Raw genomic sequence first — 17,455 nt, 5'->3', positions numbered from 1 at the left:
ATTTTGAATGCAAGAACAGGACTGTTCAACATCAGGGAAATGGGTAAGCAACTGGAGATGAATTCCCACCGCAGATTGTCAGGCAAATATTTAAAATGATGTCACAGAAGAATGTTTAATGTCTTGGAAAGATGTTTAGATATATGAGGAGGACGGAAAAGCAGTACAAAAAACAGTGTGTACATATTCAGTCATAAAAAAAGAGGCACTGATACGTGCCACGGTGCTGACGAACTTTGAAAACATGCTAAGTGAAAGGAGCCAGCCACAAAGACTGCTTACGGTATGATTCCATTTATATGAAATAAAATAGGCAAATCCACAGAGATAGAAAGTAGGGCAGTGGTTACCTGGGGGTGGAAGGAATGGGGGAGGCTCTTTTGGGGGAAATGAAAATATTGTAAAATTGATTGTAGTGCAACTCTGTGAATATACTAAAAGCCATTGAACTGTACACTTTAAATGAGTGAAAATGGGTGAATAGTATGGTACGTGAGTTATATTTCATTAAGGCTGTTAAAAATTATGCACAGCGCAATTTTTCTCTAAAATTAAGAAATACATATTTATATGCTATATATTAGTTTCAGAAAAGAAAATCATACTGTACATACTTTTTAACAGCTTTGATGTATATATACAATATGCATATGTTATATGCATATATATCATTATATACTAATATGTATGTATATCTTCCTGTCTATTTGCCTGTCTATCTACGGAGAGAGAGAGACTTGGGAGGCAATACAAATATATTTGCAATCGGCTTATGGTGATTTTTTTCCTTTTCACTTAATCTGTATTTTCTAAAATTTCTACCCTGAATATGTTCAATATTTGGAAAAATAATGAAAGCATTTTCTGCCTTTCTCTAAGAACACCTCATTTTGAATTTCAATGTCAATGAAATCAGAACCAAAGCCACCTCCCGAGTGGGCTCACCTCCCCAAGAACTCAAGCCGTTACCTTGTCCACGTGGAGGGGAAGCACGAACCTCTTGAGGGTGGGCATGGAGGTGAGCCTGGAGTTCTCCTTAAAGTCCTCGTTCAGGTTGGCCAAGTAGAAGAGCTGGTAGAGGCTGCCGTCCTCGTAGGTGATGACGTCGAACAGGAGGCAGCCGTCCTCCTCGTAGGCATTGACGTGGTGAAACACCACCATGGGGTCCGTGTGATACTTGGTCGGCACGGGCTTCCGCGTCCTTCGGTCGATGATGTGGATGTGAGTCTGAAAGGAGATGCAGCCCGGGGCTCAGCGCTCCCTCTGCCAGCCCCACGCTGCAGCACTGGGTGGGGGACAAGCCCCAGCCAATGGTTCACCTGCTCGGGACCCTGAAGCAACCCCTCCCCTTTCTGAGCCTCTCTGTCCCACTCCAGGGGGCAAACCTCACCAGAAGCCATGGGGAGGAGGGAAGCTTTGCCGCATGGGGTCTCGGCCTCACGTGGAGGACCAGACCTTTCAGGGAGGGCCCTGAAAGTGCAGCGTCTCCCCGACCTTCATTCAACTGAGATTCAGGTGGGCGGCAAGTGGCCAGCTCCCCGGCAACGGCCAAGTTGGGGAGGACCAGCCCTCTCAGCTTCCTCAAGTCCCACCCATGGCCAGAGCCCCTGAAACCCCGTCCTGGACCCCCCACCAAAGCCCCGGCCCATTGCAGATTGTCCCAGCAACCAGGCTGCCCTGGAGGGCTGCAGTGCTGAGTGACCAGTCTAGTCAAGCTGATATCAGCCCAGTAGGCCTCCGTACACACCTCTGGGTGTCATAGGCGGTATCGCTCTGGGTGGCAATTAGCCGTATCTACAGCCCTAGTTGCTTAATCCGAGGGTGAAGGGGTGTTTTCTTTCTTTTGGCAGCTCTGGCCTAACCATCCTCCTCTGAAAGGAGGGAGAGGAGGCTCCAGCCACCTTCTCTGGCTCATCGTCTCTTTCTCTCTTTCCCCAAAATCAAGCTCTGAAGTTAAGTGGGGGTGATGAGGGCTGAGTGTTGCAGAGGAGAAGGGACAGTGGGAGATGAACACAGGGTGAAGTGACAGGCACTTCTTTCCCATAAACCCAATCCAGGGGTCAGCTGCAGGGACTGCTCAGAAAACTCTACAAATGCATTCAAAGCCCTGCCAGGGCTCGGGGGCTCTCACTGTGGGACTCTCTGGGGCCAGAGATCCCTGGGGGATCCCTGCAGCCTGGAGGCCAATGGGGCCCTGATGCTCCAGGTGGTCCCCCAGGGCAAACCCACTTCCGCCGGCCCCCTGATGGCCCCCTTGCCCAGCTCATTCGTGCCACAAACACTGACATATTTTCAGGGGAACTAGAGAGATAAACCCCCCACACTTTCATGCAGTTTATAGTCCAGTGGGGGTGAGGCCAAGGGTCAGTGACCAAATGTACAACATGTGAAGGATGATGGCTGAGCACGACTGGGAAAATGAGGTGGGAGGTGGAGAAAGCCTGGTAGTGGGGAGGGGTCTGTGACAGCTAGGGGGACCTTGGTGATGGAGGTGAGGGCCTTAGAGCCAGACCTGGATTCACAAGGGGAGGGAGCCAGCTGGGGAAGAACGTTCCAGTGGAGGGGGCAGAAAGTGCAGAGGCCCTGAGGCAGGAACGTGTGTGCGGCAGGTCTGAGGTGTAGGAGGGAGCCAGAGGCTGGGCTGAGGGCATGATGAGGGCCTTCCCAGGCCAGTGAGAGAGGCCTGTGGGTCCGATTCCGGGGAAGACGGGGAACCAGCAGAAGGTTCTGAGCAGGGGAGGGACCTCGGGGAGCTGCTTTGCTTCCTCTCCTCCCTGAGAATGCAGGCATTAAAGAGGGGGTGGCCACAAAGACACCTCTGTACGGATGCCCAAGGATGCTCGTGGTGCACAGGAAGGGGAGCAGAGCGGTGCTGAATGGACGACGGAGGGGGCCCTCTGGCAGGGCTGGATGGGGAGAAGTAGGGGGCTTGGCAGCTGCTTTCTACACTCGTGTGCTGTTTGAACAGATGATGCTGAGCCCCTTGCCCTAACTCGGGACCCCTGTGAAGGCCCACCCAGCCTCAGAAGTCTCTGGAAGGCTAGCTGGTGCCTCTGGGGACACTGCCTGGGAGCTCGCTTCCTCCCCCGCTGAGCCGCCCGCCCCTGCCTGCTGACCTCCGGCTGGCTCTGGCTGTCCTGGGGCTGCGGGGTGGGGGGTTGCCTGGCTAGGCCTTACCTTGTCCTCCCTGTGGAAGGCCAGGCAGGAAGCCCAGCTCACACCCCGAATGTAAGCCGTGGCCATCTTGAGGATGTCCAACTTGAAAGGCTGCTCGAGGAAAATGATGTAGTTCTCGCTGACTCCGAAGCTGTGGTAATAGCTCGGGGAGAGGAGGGAGTGGGCGGCGATGGAGCAGAAGACCTCCGTGTCCTTCAGGGGGCTCCGGCCCTCCTTCCTGCCCCCTGGAGAGAAGCCAGCCTCAGGAGCAGCTGGGACCTGACTGCCTCCCAAGGACACCACAGGGCCACCGCATCCTACAGCCCAGCCTTTCAGCCCGCCCCGCTGAGAAGAATCTTTGGGAGTCGACAGCAAACCGGGTGAAGGGCTGCTGCCTGGCTGAGGCAGGGACTGGACCTCCCCCCACCCGACCCAGGGGCCTGGTTTAGCATCTGAAACCGCTGCCTCCCCAGGCTCAAGGCCCCTGGGTCTCTGGGCCTTAGGGCCAGGTGTCAGTAACTCTGGCCTGGGGCTAAGCTGGCCTCCGCCTGCTTCCAAAATAAAGGTTTATCTGGAGCGAGGGCCACGCTGCCGCCTCCTGCAGAGTCCACAGCTGCTTTGCCTTCAGGATTCAGAGTCCAGCAGACGTGGCGCAGACCACACAGCCGGCAATGTCTCAAATAGTTACTCTGGGGCCCTTTACAGAAAACATTTGCAACCCCGGCTCTGGAGCAATGCTCCTGAAGCATTGAACGTGCATGCAGATCGTCTGGGGGTCATGACAAAGTGTGGAGGCTGACTCAGCCTGTGGGGCAGGGCCCACGGCTCTGTATTTCCGTCAGTCTCCCAGGCCATGCCCTGGAGTGAGGCATGGCAACCCACTCCAGTGTTCCTGCCTGGAGAATCCCCATGGACAGAGGAGCCTGGTGGGCTACAGTCCATGGGGTCGCAAACAGTCGGACACGACTGAGCGACTGAGCACAGCCACGCCCGGGCCGTGGGCTAGCTTCCCAAAATGAAGCTTTGACACGCTGCTGAGGTCCATCATCTGACATGCATTTCACAGGGTTTCTGTGAATTTCTCTTGGCATTTCCTGTTCTGAAGGACCTAGGAGTGAGCCCAAGTGCCTGTGTTGATGTGACAGACTGTGGCAGTCAGGGTCGGCTGTATGATTCCCATTTTACAGATGGGAAACCGAGGCTTGGCGGGGCGGCCAGAGGCACAGGGTTAAGCCAAAGGACACAGTCCCCTCAGCCTGGCCACCTCCTCTGTTCTTTGGAGGGACAACCCTTGGAGGGAAGGGAGGAACTGAAGGAAATACTGCAGGAGGCCAGGCGCCTCACCCGGCACCCAGCACAGAGGTGCTTGGGACTGCTTGGTTTCCTTATTCCTCTGCAAGGATGAGTCAGCTGCTGGCCAAAAGGCCTCCCCACCCAGGCCTGCGGCTGGGTTATAATGAGTTACATGCAAGCGTCCCTGCCATTCCTGTGGCCACCTGTGCACCCTGTAAACAGCTGGCTGGTGGGAGGCAGGCTGTCGGGTTGTGGGGTAGGTAGGTCTTTTCTTCACTAAACAAATGGAACACAAAGCAAACGGGAAGGAAAGGCACCCTGGCCTGGGAGGCGGGAGGCAGGTGTGAATCCTGGTGAAGCGCCAGCCTGGAGCAGGTGCGGAGGGTACCTGCTGTGAGCCGTGGGGACATCACCCGATCCCCTGGGGCTCCCGGTCCTCAGGAACATGAGGTGGCAAACTCAAATGGCTAGCCTACCCTCAGGTGGGACATTCTAGGATCCTGAGCCGGACCCTGCATCCCTTTATTAGCTTAATTAACGGGGGTTCCATTTAACAAGAGCACTCACTGCACCATGGGACCCAGGGATTCCCGTCTGCCAGTGGAGCCTGGAATTTGCTGGACGGGGGTGCTCTACAGAATGGTAAGGGAGGGGCCAGGGGCAATCTCCTATGGAAACCTGTCTTCCTAAACCAGAAGGTCTAGCTGAGCACCCTCGCAGTCCTGCACCATCCCCGGAGCCCGCACAGCCACCCTCGGAGGCCTGGTCTCCTGGGTGTGGTTGCGAGAGGGTCCTGCCCAAATAAGGGCTAGGAGTCCCACCCTTCTCCCCCGCAGGAACGCGCAATCACAATCAGCCTGGGCGCCATGCCAGGCTCCCGGGCCTGAGTGAAGAATGTCTAGAAGGCTCAGGGAACAGGGCGGAATCTGCAGTGGATGCCAGCAGGCCTGAGCTCCCTGAACAACCCGGGGAGCCTGGCTTTTGGGGCTTGGATGAGAAAAAGCAGCACAGCCCTGACAGATGGAGGTTTGTCAGAAAACTAAAAAATGAATGAATGAAAGGAAGGATGGATGATGGATGGATGACAACATCAGTGGATAGATTGATAAATACATGATTAACAGATAAATTAATGAAATAATGAACAGGAATCGAAAGAAAAGGAGGTTGAAAGAGCAAAGGGATTCACTTCTTCCAAAAGGAAACGTAGCATCATCCCTTTTCTCCTAAAGGAGAAAAGCGAGTCCATGGTCCTCTGAGTCATGGATGTGGGCAAGTATCAGGTTGAGTGTTGTGCCATCAACCAGAACCAGAACTCTTCCCAAAGAGCCACCTTGGTGTTCACGCCTCATCCCAGCCCCAGGATGACCCACCTGGGACTGGGGCAGGGATCTTAAAGATCACATATTTTGTCTTCCCCTTGTCCACGATGGACGTGCCAACATTGAGAACATTTCCAGCAGCGTCGTAGTGAGGATGTGAAGTTGCCAGATTTACAGCCACATATTTACGAAAATCAACCTGCAGAACACGACAGTCAGCTGCTTTTAAAAAGGGGAGAGGGCAAAGTCCCGCCAAGAGCTGCCTGACTCCAGGCTCAGAGAGGTGATGGCTATTTTTCCATGTCTCCCAACCTGAAAATAAGGCAGACATTGCCTTTAAAGGAGACGCTTCCTCTTGCGACCTGATGTAACCTCGTGGGGGCTCCCACAGCACACAGGCTGCAGGGGGCTTGGTGAGCTACGTGTGTTCTCTGACGGTTGTCCCTCTCTGGCCCCACCGGGTGGCCTCGGTGTGGAAACCCGATGCCTCACCGCAGAGAGCTCCAAGTAACATCGTGGGCAGAGAGGCAGCCTGGGTGCTAATCCCGGCCCTGGTGAAGTCATTTAAATCCTCCCCTTTTGTATCCCACAGAGGCATAAATCCCCAGGCCTCTCTCCTAGGGTTATTCTGGGAACGGAGAGGTTACAAAAAGCATTTGGTCAAAGGGAAACACTGACTAACGACCTCAGTAACGATCCCGACTCCAAACAGGCCACAATCATAGAGCAATGGGGTGGCCAGGGAACCAGCTGTCCGCCCTTCCTCCCTGAGAACGGCACAACCTTCAGCCAAAAGTCGGGCGCTACCTCCTTCTCACCTAGTGATTCCTCTCTGCAGCTTTGTGGAAAGTGCTCCTCAGTTGGACCTATGCTGCCTAGCTTCAGAGGAGCTGGACATGATTTCATGGCTAAGAAAAGCACTCCCTTGAACAGATCGTTAAGATGTATTGCAAAGACATCAAGGCTTTGAACAGCCAGCTGGAGAAAACTGAAAGTGGATCTACTGATCTTTGTGAAAACGTAGACTCGCTTCTGCCCAGGAAAGGTATCCACGTGGGCGCTGATTTTTGCACCCATGCTCTCTGCCTAATGCCTTCCTCTCCAGGGATGCTGGGGGTCCTGGACAGCCCAGCACTGTCTGTCATTCATTCAAATTTCCACTGAGGGGCCACTCAGTGCCGAGGACTGTCGACACTGTCAGGGGTCGAACTGGACCTTCCAAAAAGGCAAGTTGAAATAGGTCCTAACCACTCGTGTCTATATTTTGGAAATAGGGTTAAAATGAGGTCATTCTGGAATAGGGTGGGTGATTTGTATCTTTACAAGAGATTGGAACGAGGCATCTGTAAACCAAGGGGCGACCACCAGAAGCAGGAAGAGGCAAAGAAGTTTCCTTCCCTAGAAGCTTCAGAGAGAACAGGGCCTGCCAGCACCTGATTTCAGACTTCCGACCTTTAGAACTGTGGGGGAACACATTTCTGTTGACCTAAGCCACCTAGTTTGTGTTCCTTTGTCACGGGAGTGCTAGGAACGAATTCAGACACAGAGATGGCAGGGCAGAGTGCTAAGATGCCCGAGACGAGGGGCTCAGAGGGGGCTCCTCTCTGAGTGCCTGCAGCCTCCTGGCCTCCCCGCAGAGGGTCCATTCCTTAAGTCAGGCACTGAGGCTGCTTGTAGACTCACTGATACCTTCTCCAGGGTTTCCAGGGTCTGGGGGTTGATCCTCCTGATGTAACTGGTCTCTGTGGTCGCGTAGAAGTCTTCTCCACACCTCATGATGTTGATCAGACAGTTGTCTGTGAAATCGGGGATAGTGTGGGACAGGTAGGAGAAAGCTCTGGGGAGGAAAGCAAGTCAGCAGGTCAACCACTGTGTCCACTCAGCTGGAAGGTTCTACTCCAGATGGCTTTAGTTCGCCTACCACTTAAAACACTCTACTTCAACTAAGGGAGGGAAAGTGCTGGGTCACAACTGGTCGTTTGAGGAATCTGACAGTCCAGAGATCGAGTTAACCCAAAGCACCACCACAACCAATCAGCTAAGAAGGGAGTCAGCTGGGACAGCAAGGCTGCCCACTGAGCCCTCCCCAGCTCCCCAGATCCAAAGGTCTCCCCCACCAGAGCCATCAAGAGCTGGTGGACAGTTCTCAAGTATTTTAAGAAGCTCTATAGAAATCATACACATACCCATAATGGCTCCCCCGAAACTAGAAAAGCAGTTGATCTCTGCTTTGAGCAGGAATGACAATCCACCCTCGTTACCTCAACTTTGTCCAAGAAATTCGTTTCTTTGAAAAAGGAAAGTAAACTGAGTTAAGAACTGATCATCCGATTAGAAGGCACACTCAAAGCAGGAAGTCTTGGCCCCGAGTACTGGTGAGTGCTCCCCCTACTGGCAATCACTGTAACAGCAAGGATGCCGCACAAGCTGCGGTTTCAATTCCTTCCCTCCCGCTGCCCCCTGGCTCCTCCCCCGTCTGCAATGGCTGTTCCCAGCCTGCTATTTGCGGGACCCCCAGCGCTGGAAGCTGGGATTGGAGAGATGATGTCAGTTCTGGAGAAGCAGAAACCAGCTTCCCTCTCCAGGCCAGTCTACCCTAATGTACCCCTTCTGTGTCTAAAGCCTATCAGAAAGGAGATGATGACCACTGGCCTGATTCCCTGGCCAACAATTCAGAACGCGTAAGGCATTCATATGCATCACAACCCAGATGGTTTTAAATGTGTACAACTGAAAATCTCCCCCGTCCTTCCTCCCGTTGGTTCCCTACCTCGCCCATGCCTTCTCCCAGGCTTTCTGCACATTCAAAAACAAACCTAGATATCCCCTGCCTTATAGCACAAATTACAGCATATTATATGCTCTTTCTACACTTAGCTTTTTTTTCCTTTTTCCCCACTTAGCAGTGGGGAATTTTCCATTCAGTACATAGAGAGCATCCTCAGTGCTTTTTATATCTGCCTGGTGTTTTCCTGTATAGTGTTACTGCGATTTATTTAACACTCTTCTGTTAATGATCACCTGAGTTATTTTCAGTTCCTCATCATAACAGATCATTCAGCCACGAATAACCTTGTACATTTGTCATTTCAGAAATAGGCAAGCACCTCTCTGGACTGAAGGGAATGTGTGTTTGTAATTTTGATAGGTGACTTCAAAGTGCTCTCCCACCAGCCATGTGGGAGAACATCTGACAATCTGCCAGATGCTCTTTGCCTTGCCTGCTATCTGTAATCCAGAAGTACGTAGCCTGCATGGTCAAAGGCCATCATGGGAAGTTTTCCATCCACCCTAAACACACCGTCAGAGGAGCAAACGCTGGTTGTCTCGACCGTCAAGGATATTGGAAAGCGGGACTAGATACAAAACGGACAGTTACTTGGAAAATATGTTTTTGCAGGGGTCTGGATAGGCCATTGTTCCGAATTCTGACACCACAATCCTGTTTGCTTCGATGTTGGCAGTGTAGGTATCACTTCTCAGGTATTTGCTCCTGTAGTAGACTTCGCCTGAAAGAGAAGCAGCAGAATCATCACAGGCTTATTTGAAACTTATCTGAACTTATTTGAGCCATTCCAGGGATGTGAAGGGGTGGGGGTGGGGGTGGGGGTGGCTTACTGAGACCGTCCCTTAAATGTGTGTGCTGGATACAATAAGCGCTGGTGTGAACTCTCACATACATTTTGGCAAGGTTGACTCACAACAATACGGCAAGGTAAGTATTCCTAGTCCCAGCTCCATCTACGTATGGCGGAACTGAGGCTCAGAAATGTTCCATCGCCTTGTCCAGCATCACCCAGAGACCTGCTGGCCCAGGCCACTGACCATGCCTTCCACCACGTTGGAGTCCCTCCAGGTAAGGTCCAGGTTTAGAGGACTGATCCAGAAGGCCCCATACTCAGGCTGGGTTTCCCAAGGACCCAGTTCAGTTCTGGGGGCCTTACATTAACAATTTAGCCCCTGGAGTAACATTTTTTTAATTGAAATAAACATGGTTTCATTTTTAATTATTAATGGTACAGAAGACTTTTTGCTCTCACTAAAATTATTTTTCAAATCTTTTAAAAAATTTTAATTGGAAGATAATTGTTTTACAATATTGTGTTGGCTTCTGCCGTACTCTGCAACCAGGGAGCGCTCTTATACCCATTCTGCACACAGGAGAGGGTCAGTACATGTGTTGATGACATTGGAGAGAATCTCACTCACTCCAGAAAAGCATGGACCCTTGACCAGTCTGCCAAGACCAACGTGAAAATATACTAGATGATTCTAGACCTGTATTAATTTCTTGTGGCTGCTGTAACAAATTATCATAAATGTAGTGGCTTCACGAAACACAAATTTGTTATCTGTTTTGAAAGACAGGTCTGAAGTGGGTTTTTCAGGGCAAAAATCAAAGTGTCAGCAGGACGGGTTCCTCTTGGAGCTCTCAGGGAGAGTCTGTTTTCCTTGGTTTGTGGCTGTGTCACTCTGATCTCTGATTCCCTTGCCACAGCTTTTCAAAGCCCTTGAAGGATAAGTGGAACTGAACCACGAATCGGGGAGGTGGGGCTAGGAAAGAGGGCGAGGTGTTCCCAGTCAGTCTCCCCAGAGTCTGTAAGTCAAGACGTGGGGTTGGGGAGCACAGCCCACTTCCTGTGAGGGCGGAGTCCACAGCGGCTGAAGCACCAGTTAGGTGCTTGAGAGCAGCAGGAATGGGGGGAGGCTGGGGGACCCGTGGGGACCCCACCAGGTCTTCAGGGCTGTGACTACTTAGGCCTGGGGCCTTCATTTTGGTGGGTAATTTGAAACCTCTAGAGTTTGGTGGGGTTTTTTTGCCATTAATTAGCACATGACATTATGTTGACTTTTCACATTCCTTGCTGTAGTATAACCTATGCTTCCATGGTTGGTGCAATTATAATATGCCAAAAAGTGGGGCCCAAGACACACTGACAACTCGTTCCCATCAGAGAAATGCCCATCACATATCCACTGTCACAAGGATGGCTTCAAGGAGAGGCTGCATCTCAGGGAATTCTCACCCAGGGATTGACATACATACACTACTATATATATAAAGTAGATAACTAATAAGGACTTCCTGTATAGAACGGGAACTCTACTCAACACTCTGTTATAGCCTATATGGGAAAAGAATCTAAAAAAAGAGTTGTTCAGTCGCTCAGTTGTGTCCGACTCTTTTTCGACCCCATGGACTACAGCATGCCAGCAGGCTCCTCTGTCCATGGGATTCTCCTGGCAAGAGTACTGGAGCGGGTTACCATTTCCTTCTCCGAAAAAAAAGAGGAGTAGATACATGTATGTGTATAACTGATTCACTTTGCTGTACACCTGAAACTAACACGGCATTGTAAATCAACTATAATTAAAAAAAAATATCTCTGTGACTTTGACTCTTGGAATTCACACGTTCGATCCTCATGGGATGACGGCTTGGTTTCTTATTGGAAAACAATCAAATCTATCGCTAAGGGGGACCTGGGTTGACTCATCTTCAAATCTGCTTTATAAAAAATTTTAATTTTGAAAGAATTTTAGACTTGAAAAAAGCGCTCCTGTATACTCTTCCCCATCTCCACTTGGCCTTTATGATTGAAATCTTTGTTAGTGTTTGAAAGCATTATCTTCTGGTGGCCTCTGCTAAGGGTTATGAGTCATTTTTCTGTCTTTGCTGTTCTTACTCCAGTTCTTGTCTTCCCAGTTTGGCACTGATTTCCGTTCCTCATGCCAACTGTGCACTAGAACCGCCTGGTTTTGAAGACCACGGAGGCCTGAGGCCCACACCACCAGTGTGCTCGGGGTCATCTGGGAACACAGATGCTCTATCCTTCCCTTTGAGCCCTGGGCAGGGTCTCAGGATTCACAGCTTAAATGAGCATCCTGGGGGATTCTGATGCAGAAACCCACAGACCATCTTTTGAGAAGTACTGGCTTTATGTTACTTGCAAATCGGAGGGCCCTGATTGCCTTATGTGTGCCCTCTTAAATTGTGTATAGAAGTACTTAATGTTTTTGTTTATATTTCCACTGTGAGACACAGGGGAGGCATTGAGAGCTCTAGAGGAGAGGAGAGACCAGGCCAGGCTGTGCTGCACCAACACTGGCAACCTGACTGCCCATCTCAGAAAAGAACAGGAAACAGCTGCTTACCTCTGAGAGTAAAGTTTTAGTCTGAGACTCACTAGAAACTTTTAGGTGCTTTCCAGGTGGCTCAGTGGTAAAGGCTCCACCTGCAATGCAGGAGCCACAGGAGATGCAGGTTGGATCCCTGGGTCAGGAAGACCCCCTGGAAGAGGAAATGGCAGCCCACTCCAGTATTCTTGCCTGGAAAATCCCCTGGACAGAGGAGCCTGGTGGGTTACCGTGCATGGGATCACAAAAGAGTCAGACATGATTTAGCTACTAAACCAGAAGAGAAATAGAATTGTGTGTTGCTTTAAGATACTCCACCTGTGGTCATTTGTCACAGCACCCACGGCAAACCATGCAGTGCTCTTACCATCTCTGATTGTGAAGCTGTGGAGCAAGGCCAGGCCATCGAACCAGTGGTTGTATCTGGTCTCGCCCACCGTGTGCATCCCAGGCCCATTGCGGAGCAGGATCCCCTGCAGCCAGGCTGGAATCTTGCCTGATGAGAGAAAGAATGTTTAGTTTCCAGCTCTGCACCTAAACCAAAAAGCTCAAAGAAGTGTCCACACAGCCCCTCTACCACTCACTGAATCTGTTCACTTCCAGAAAGAATGTGCCTGGCATTGTGTGGGCGCTGAGGGTACCGAGATGAACAGGCAGCATCCTTATGTTCAAGTGGGGCTTCCCAGGTGGCACTAGTGGGAAAGAACCTGCCTGTCAGTGCAGGACACGTAAGACACGGGTTCCATCCATGGGTTGGGAAGACCCCTGGGGGAGGGCATGGCAACCCACTCCGGTATTCTTGCCTGGAATCCCATGGACAGAGGAGCCTGGCAGGTTACAGTCCATGGAGACACAAAGAGTTGGACCCAACTGAGCACCCATGCACACTGCTTCCAAGGAACTCCTCATCCATTAAGAGACAAAGACTAAGGAAAATACCCAAAATACACTGTGATAAAGGCAGTTCCACAGACTCAGCAAGGGTGCTGCGTGGAGCAGAACTCCGCTCCAAGGTGGGTTGAGAGCAGGAGGGTGAGGAACACTTCCTGGAGGAGGTGACCTGGTTGAGTTTTGAGGGAGAGTTGGTGTTTGCCTTGCAAAGGCATGAGGAAAGAACATTCTAGAGCTGTGCTGTCCCATGTAGGGGAACTGGGTACTGGAAACTTGGCTAGTCCCAACTGAGATGTACAGTAATTGTGAAATGCACACCAGATTCCAGAGACTTAGGATGAAAAAGAAATGTAATACATCTCATTAGCAATTTAAGAACATTAGCTATATGTTGAACTGATAACATTTTGGATATGTGGCATTAAAGGAAAAACACTATTAAAATTAATGCCATCTGTTTCTTTGTTCTTTTTGGTACGGGGCTATTAGAAAAGTTTAAATTATACGTGAGGCAGGCATTCCACGGCTGTTGGGACAGTGTTGCAGGTGCTGTCGGCGCCCTGCCCACGTCCCCTTGGCTTTCATCTCTCCCTGAAGGCTACTTTCTGCAAATACCAAAAGCTCTTCACCTGAGGGCTTTGTTCTCACTGTGGAGCAGCTCTGCACACACATGGACAAGCCAGAACCACGTTGGAGAGTTAATGCCCCTGGAAGCTGCTCTCACCCGACGACAGATGGGGTGCTGTGGGTCCGGGGCCACCACTTCCTTGCCCTCGGTGGACACAATGTGAGGCGTGGTTTATGCTTTGCCCGGAGGATGCAGCTCCAATAACTCCTGGTGGTCAATGGCTTGACAACGCCTCCTTCGCCCAGTGTTCCTTGGGATCAGATCAGATCAGTTGCTCAGTCGTGTCCGACTCTTTTGTGACCCCATGAATCGCAGCACGCCAGGCCTCCCTGTCCATCACCAACTCCCGGAGTTCACTCAGACTCACGTCCATCGAGTCAGTGATGCCATCCAGCCATCTCATCCTCTGTCGTCCCCTTCTCCTCTTGCCCCCAATCCCTCCCAGCATCAGAGTCTTTTCCTATGAGTCAACTCTTCGCGTGAGGTGGCCAAAGTACTGGAGTTTCAGCTTTAGCATCATTCCTTCCAAAGAAATCCCAGGGCTGATCTCCTTCAGAATGGACTGGTTGAATCTCCTTGCAGTCCAAGGGACTTGCAAGAGTCTTCTCCAACACCACAGTTCAAAAGCATCAATTCTTCGGCCCTCAGCCTTCTTCACAGCCCAACTCTCACATCCATACATGACCACAGGAAAAACCATAGCCTTGACTAGACAAACCTTTGTTGGCAAAGTAATGTCTCTGCTTTTGAATATGCTATCTAGGTTGGTCATAACTTTCCTTCCAAGGAGTAAGTGCCTTTTAATTTCATGGCTGCAGTCACTATCTGTAGTGATTTTGGAGCCCAGAAAAATAAAGTCTGACACGGTTTCCACTGTTTCCCCATCTATTTCCCATGAAGTGATGGGACCGGATGCCATGATCTTGGTTTTCTGAATGTTGAGCTTTAAGCCAACTTTTTCACTCTCCTCTTTCACTTTCATCAAGAGGCTTTTTAGTTCCTCTTCACTTTCTGCCATAAGGGTGGTGTCATCTGCGTATCTGAGGTTATTGATATTTCTCCCAGCAATCTTGATTCCAGCTTGTGCTTCTTCCAGTCCAGCGTTTCTCATGATGTACTCTGCATATAAGTTAAATAAGCAGGGTGACAATATACAGCCTTGACGAACTCCTTTTCCTATTTGGAACCAGTCTGTTGTTCCATGTCCAGTTCTAACTGTTGCTTCCTGACCTGCATACAAATTTCTCAAGAGGCAGATCAGGTGGTCTGGTATTCCCATCTCTTTCAGAATTTTCCACAGTTTATTGTGATCCACACAGTCAAAGGCTTTGGCATAGTCAATAAAGCAGAAATAGATGTTTTTCTGGAACTCTCTTGCTTTTTCCATGATCCAGTGGATGTTGGCAGTTTGATCTCTGGTTCCTCTGCCTTTTCTAAAACCAGCTTGAACATCAGGAAGTTCACGGTTCACATATTGCTGAAGCCTGGCTTGGAGAATTTTGAGCATTACTTTACTAGTGTGTGAGATGAGTGCAATTGTGCGGTAGTTTGAGCATTCTTTGGCATTGCCTTTCTTTGGGATTGGAATGAAAACTGACCTTTTCCAGTCCTGTGGCCACTGCTGAGTTTTCCAAATTTGCTGGCATAATGAATGTAGCACTTTCACAGCATCATCTTTCAGGATTGGGAACAGCTCAACTGGAATTCCATCACCTCCACTAGCTTTGTTTGTAGTGATGCTTTCTAAGGCCCACTTGACTTCACATTCCAGGATGTCTGGCTCTAGGTCAGTGATCACATCATCGTGATTATCTGGGAGGCACATCCCAAATAAATGACTTACTCCTGAATTCTTAGCTCTGGAAAAACCTGAACCCAGAGACCAGAGACTGGTTCAAAGACCAAGAAGTATGCAAGCTGTTTAGTAAGAGCTGGCCTGTAACTTTCAAGTGAGGGTATAGCGAGTATTGAGGCTGCAAGGCTAAGTAGAGGGCAAGATCAGTAAGACCAAATCTAGCTTTGATTTGGTGCTTAGAAGAAAGGGACACTTTTGATGGGTGTGACAGGGAATAATAGGATTAATTTTTTTCTTTTGCAATTTTAAAAATTGAGATATAATTCACATAACATAAATCCATCATTTCAAAGTATACAATTCAGGGTGTGTGTGTGTGTTTTTAGTATATTTACAATGTTGTGCAACCATACCACTAACCCAAGAGCATTTCCATCACCCTCAAAAGAAGCCCTGTGCTCATTAGCAGTTAGTCTGCATATGCCACCCAGCTCCTAGCAACCCCTAATCCACGTTCTGTCTCTAAGGACCTACCTCTTCTCATACTAATGGAATGTGATCAGATTTGGGGTACCAAAAGTTATTTCTGGCTATGGTGTGGACTCTGGGTTGGAGGAGAAGCTAGAGAGAGGTGGGAAGACCTGAGAGAGGAGGAAGATAGTAGCAGTGGGACAGAGAGAAACTGATAAAACAAAGGGACTTAGAGTTTGACTAATTGTAGGGGAAATGGAAGGGGAACACTGAAAAAGTGCCAGCCGAGTCTCCTGCCCTGGGTGTGACTATTCACAGTGACCTGGGACACAGGAGAAGGAGCAGGTTGAGACAGAGCAGGGAAAGATGAATCTGAGATTAAAAGTAAAGCCCTAGATGTAAAAAGAACATTTGTGCTGTGCTTAGTCGCTCAGTCATGCCCATCTCTTTGCAACCCCATGAACTGTGGCCCACCAGGCTCCTCTGTCCATGGGGATTCTCCATGCAAGAATACTGGAGTGGGTTGCCATGCACTTCCCCAGGGGATCTTCCCCACCCAGGGATCAAACCCAGGTCTCCCGCATTGCGGGCGGATTCTTTACCAGCTGAGCCACTAGGGAAGCCCTAAGAAGAGCGTTTACTGAGCACTATGTGCTGTAGTCGATTAAATCATTTGGTCATTGCAGCAATCCCATGTGGTAGGTATGTGCTGACTTTATCAGCCATACGAGGAAACTGAGTCAGGAAATGCTCAAGTGTCTTGTAAAGGAAGAATCAGAGTCACGAAAGCACAGCCGGATGTGAGGCCAGAGCCTTGGCCTGGCTTCCCTGGACAGATGTGGCCACACAGCACCGTGTGTAGTGAGCTGCCTGCCAGCAGACCCTGACTGGTGGATTAGACGTGACCCTGCAGGGAGGCTGGCACTGGGCTGGAGCCTGTCCTCTGCTGGCCGCCTGGCCTCGGGCAAGTCGATGCTTCTTCCAGGCCCGCAGCTTCACACCTGTCAAGGAAGGGGGCCCAGTTTACAGCAGTGATCCCCCACCTGCACGCAGCCAGAGGGCTCTGAAAACACACATTTCTGGGCTCCACCCCTGGGTGTCTGATTCAGAGGGTCTGAAGTGGGTCCAGGAATTTGAGATTCTAACAAGAGCCTGGGGAGTGCTCGTGCTGCAGGGCTGGGGACCATCCTGTGAAAACAACTGACTTAGATCTGACTTAGATCTAGAGGTTCATTCAGCATCTCAGGTCCTGGGATTCTTGTTCTCTAAAATTTCCAAGTATTGACATGCAGCCAATAAACATGAGCTGCAAGGGAGTATAATGGCAAAATGCCCACCGTACCCCAGAGCATACAATGATGGGTATCACAGATCCACTTTTTTTAAAAATAAAAAGTTAATAGTAAGTGTACATTTGTTTTTTGAAAAAGTATTTGTATATAAAGTCTACCTATCATCAGATTAATCTTATGGGTTTCCCGGGTGGCTCAGTGGTAAAGAATCCACCTGCAATGCAGGAGACTCGGGTTCAATCCCTGGGTTGGGAAGATCCCCTGGAGGAGGGCAGGGCAACCCACTCCAGTATTCTTGCCTGGGGAATCACATTGACAGAGGAGCCTGGTGGGCTACAGTCCATATGGTTGCAAAGGGTCAGACATGACTGAAGCGACAGAGGACGCATGCATATACTATCTATATCGATGTTTCTTTTAAAAACTTAAAGAAAATAGACTCAAATGTTAACAGTCCTTAAGAGACAGA

The 17,455-nt window shown here is 50.0% G+C and overlaps 1 protein-coding gene across 1 annotated transcript in view; it reads right to left on the bottom strand.

Moving 5' to 3' along the window:
• BCO1 (beta-carotene oxygenase 1) overlaps positions 1–17,455 on the bottom strand; it is a 31,777-nt gene that overhangs the window by 13,132 nt on the left and 1,190 nt on the right. The window contains exons 2-7 of the mRNA XM_061386841.1: positions 12,277–12,405; positions 9,151–9,280; positions 7,461–7,608; positions 5,823–5,970; positions 3,178–3,401; positions 970–1,227 (exon numbers count right to left, since the gene is read on the bottom strand). Of these exons, the coding sequence (XP_061242825.1) occupies positions 970–1,227; positions 3,178–3,401; positions 5,823–5,970; positions 7,461–7,608; positions 9,151–9,280; positions 12,277–12,405 (1,037 nt within the window). The remainder of the gene's footprint in view (positions 1–969; positions 1,228–3,177; positions 3,402–5,822; positions 5,971–7,460; positions 7,609–9,150; positions 9,281–12,276; positions 12,406–17,455) is intronic.

This window comes from Bos javanicus, chromosome 18, assembly GCF_032452875.1.
Source record: "Bos javanicus breed banteng chromosome 18, ARS-OSU_banteng_1.0, whole genome shotgun sequence".
In the NCBI taxonomy this organism is placed as follows: Eukaryota; Metazoa; Chordata; class Mammalia; order Artiodactyla; family Bovidae; genus Bos; species Bos javanicus.
This window is presented reverse-complemented; position numbering and strand designations above follow the sequence as displayed.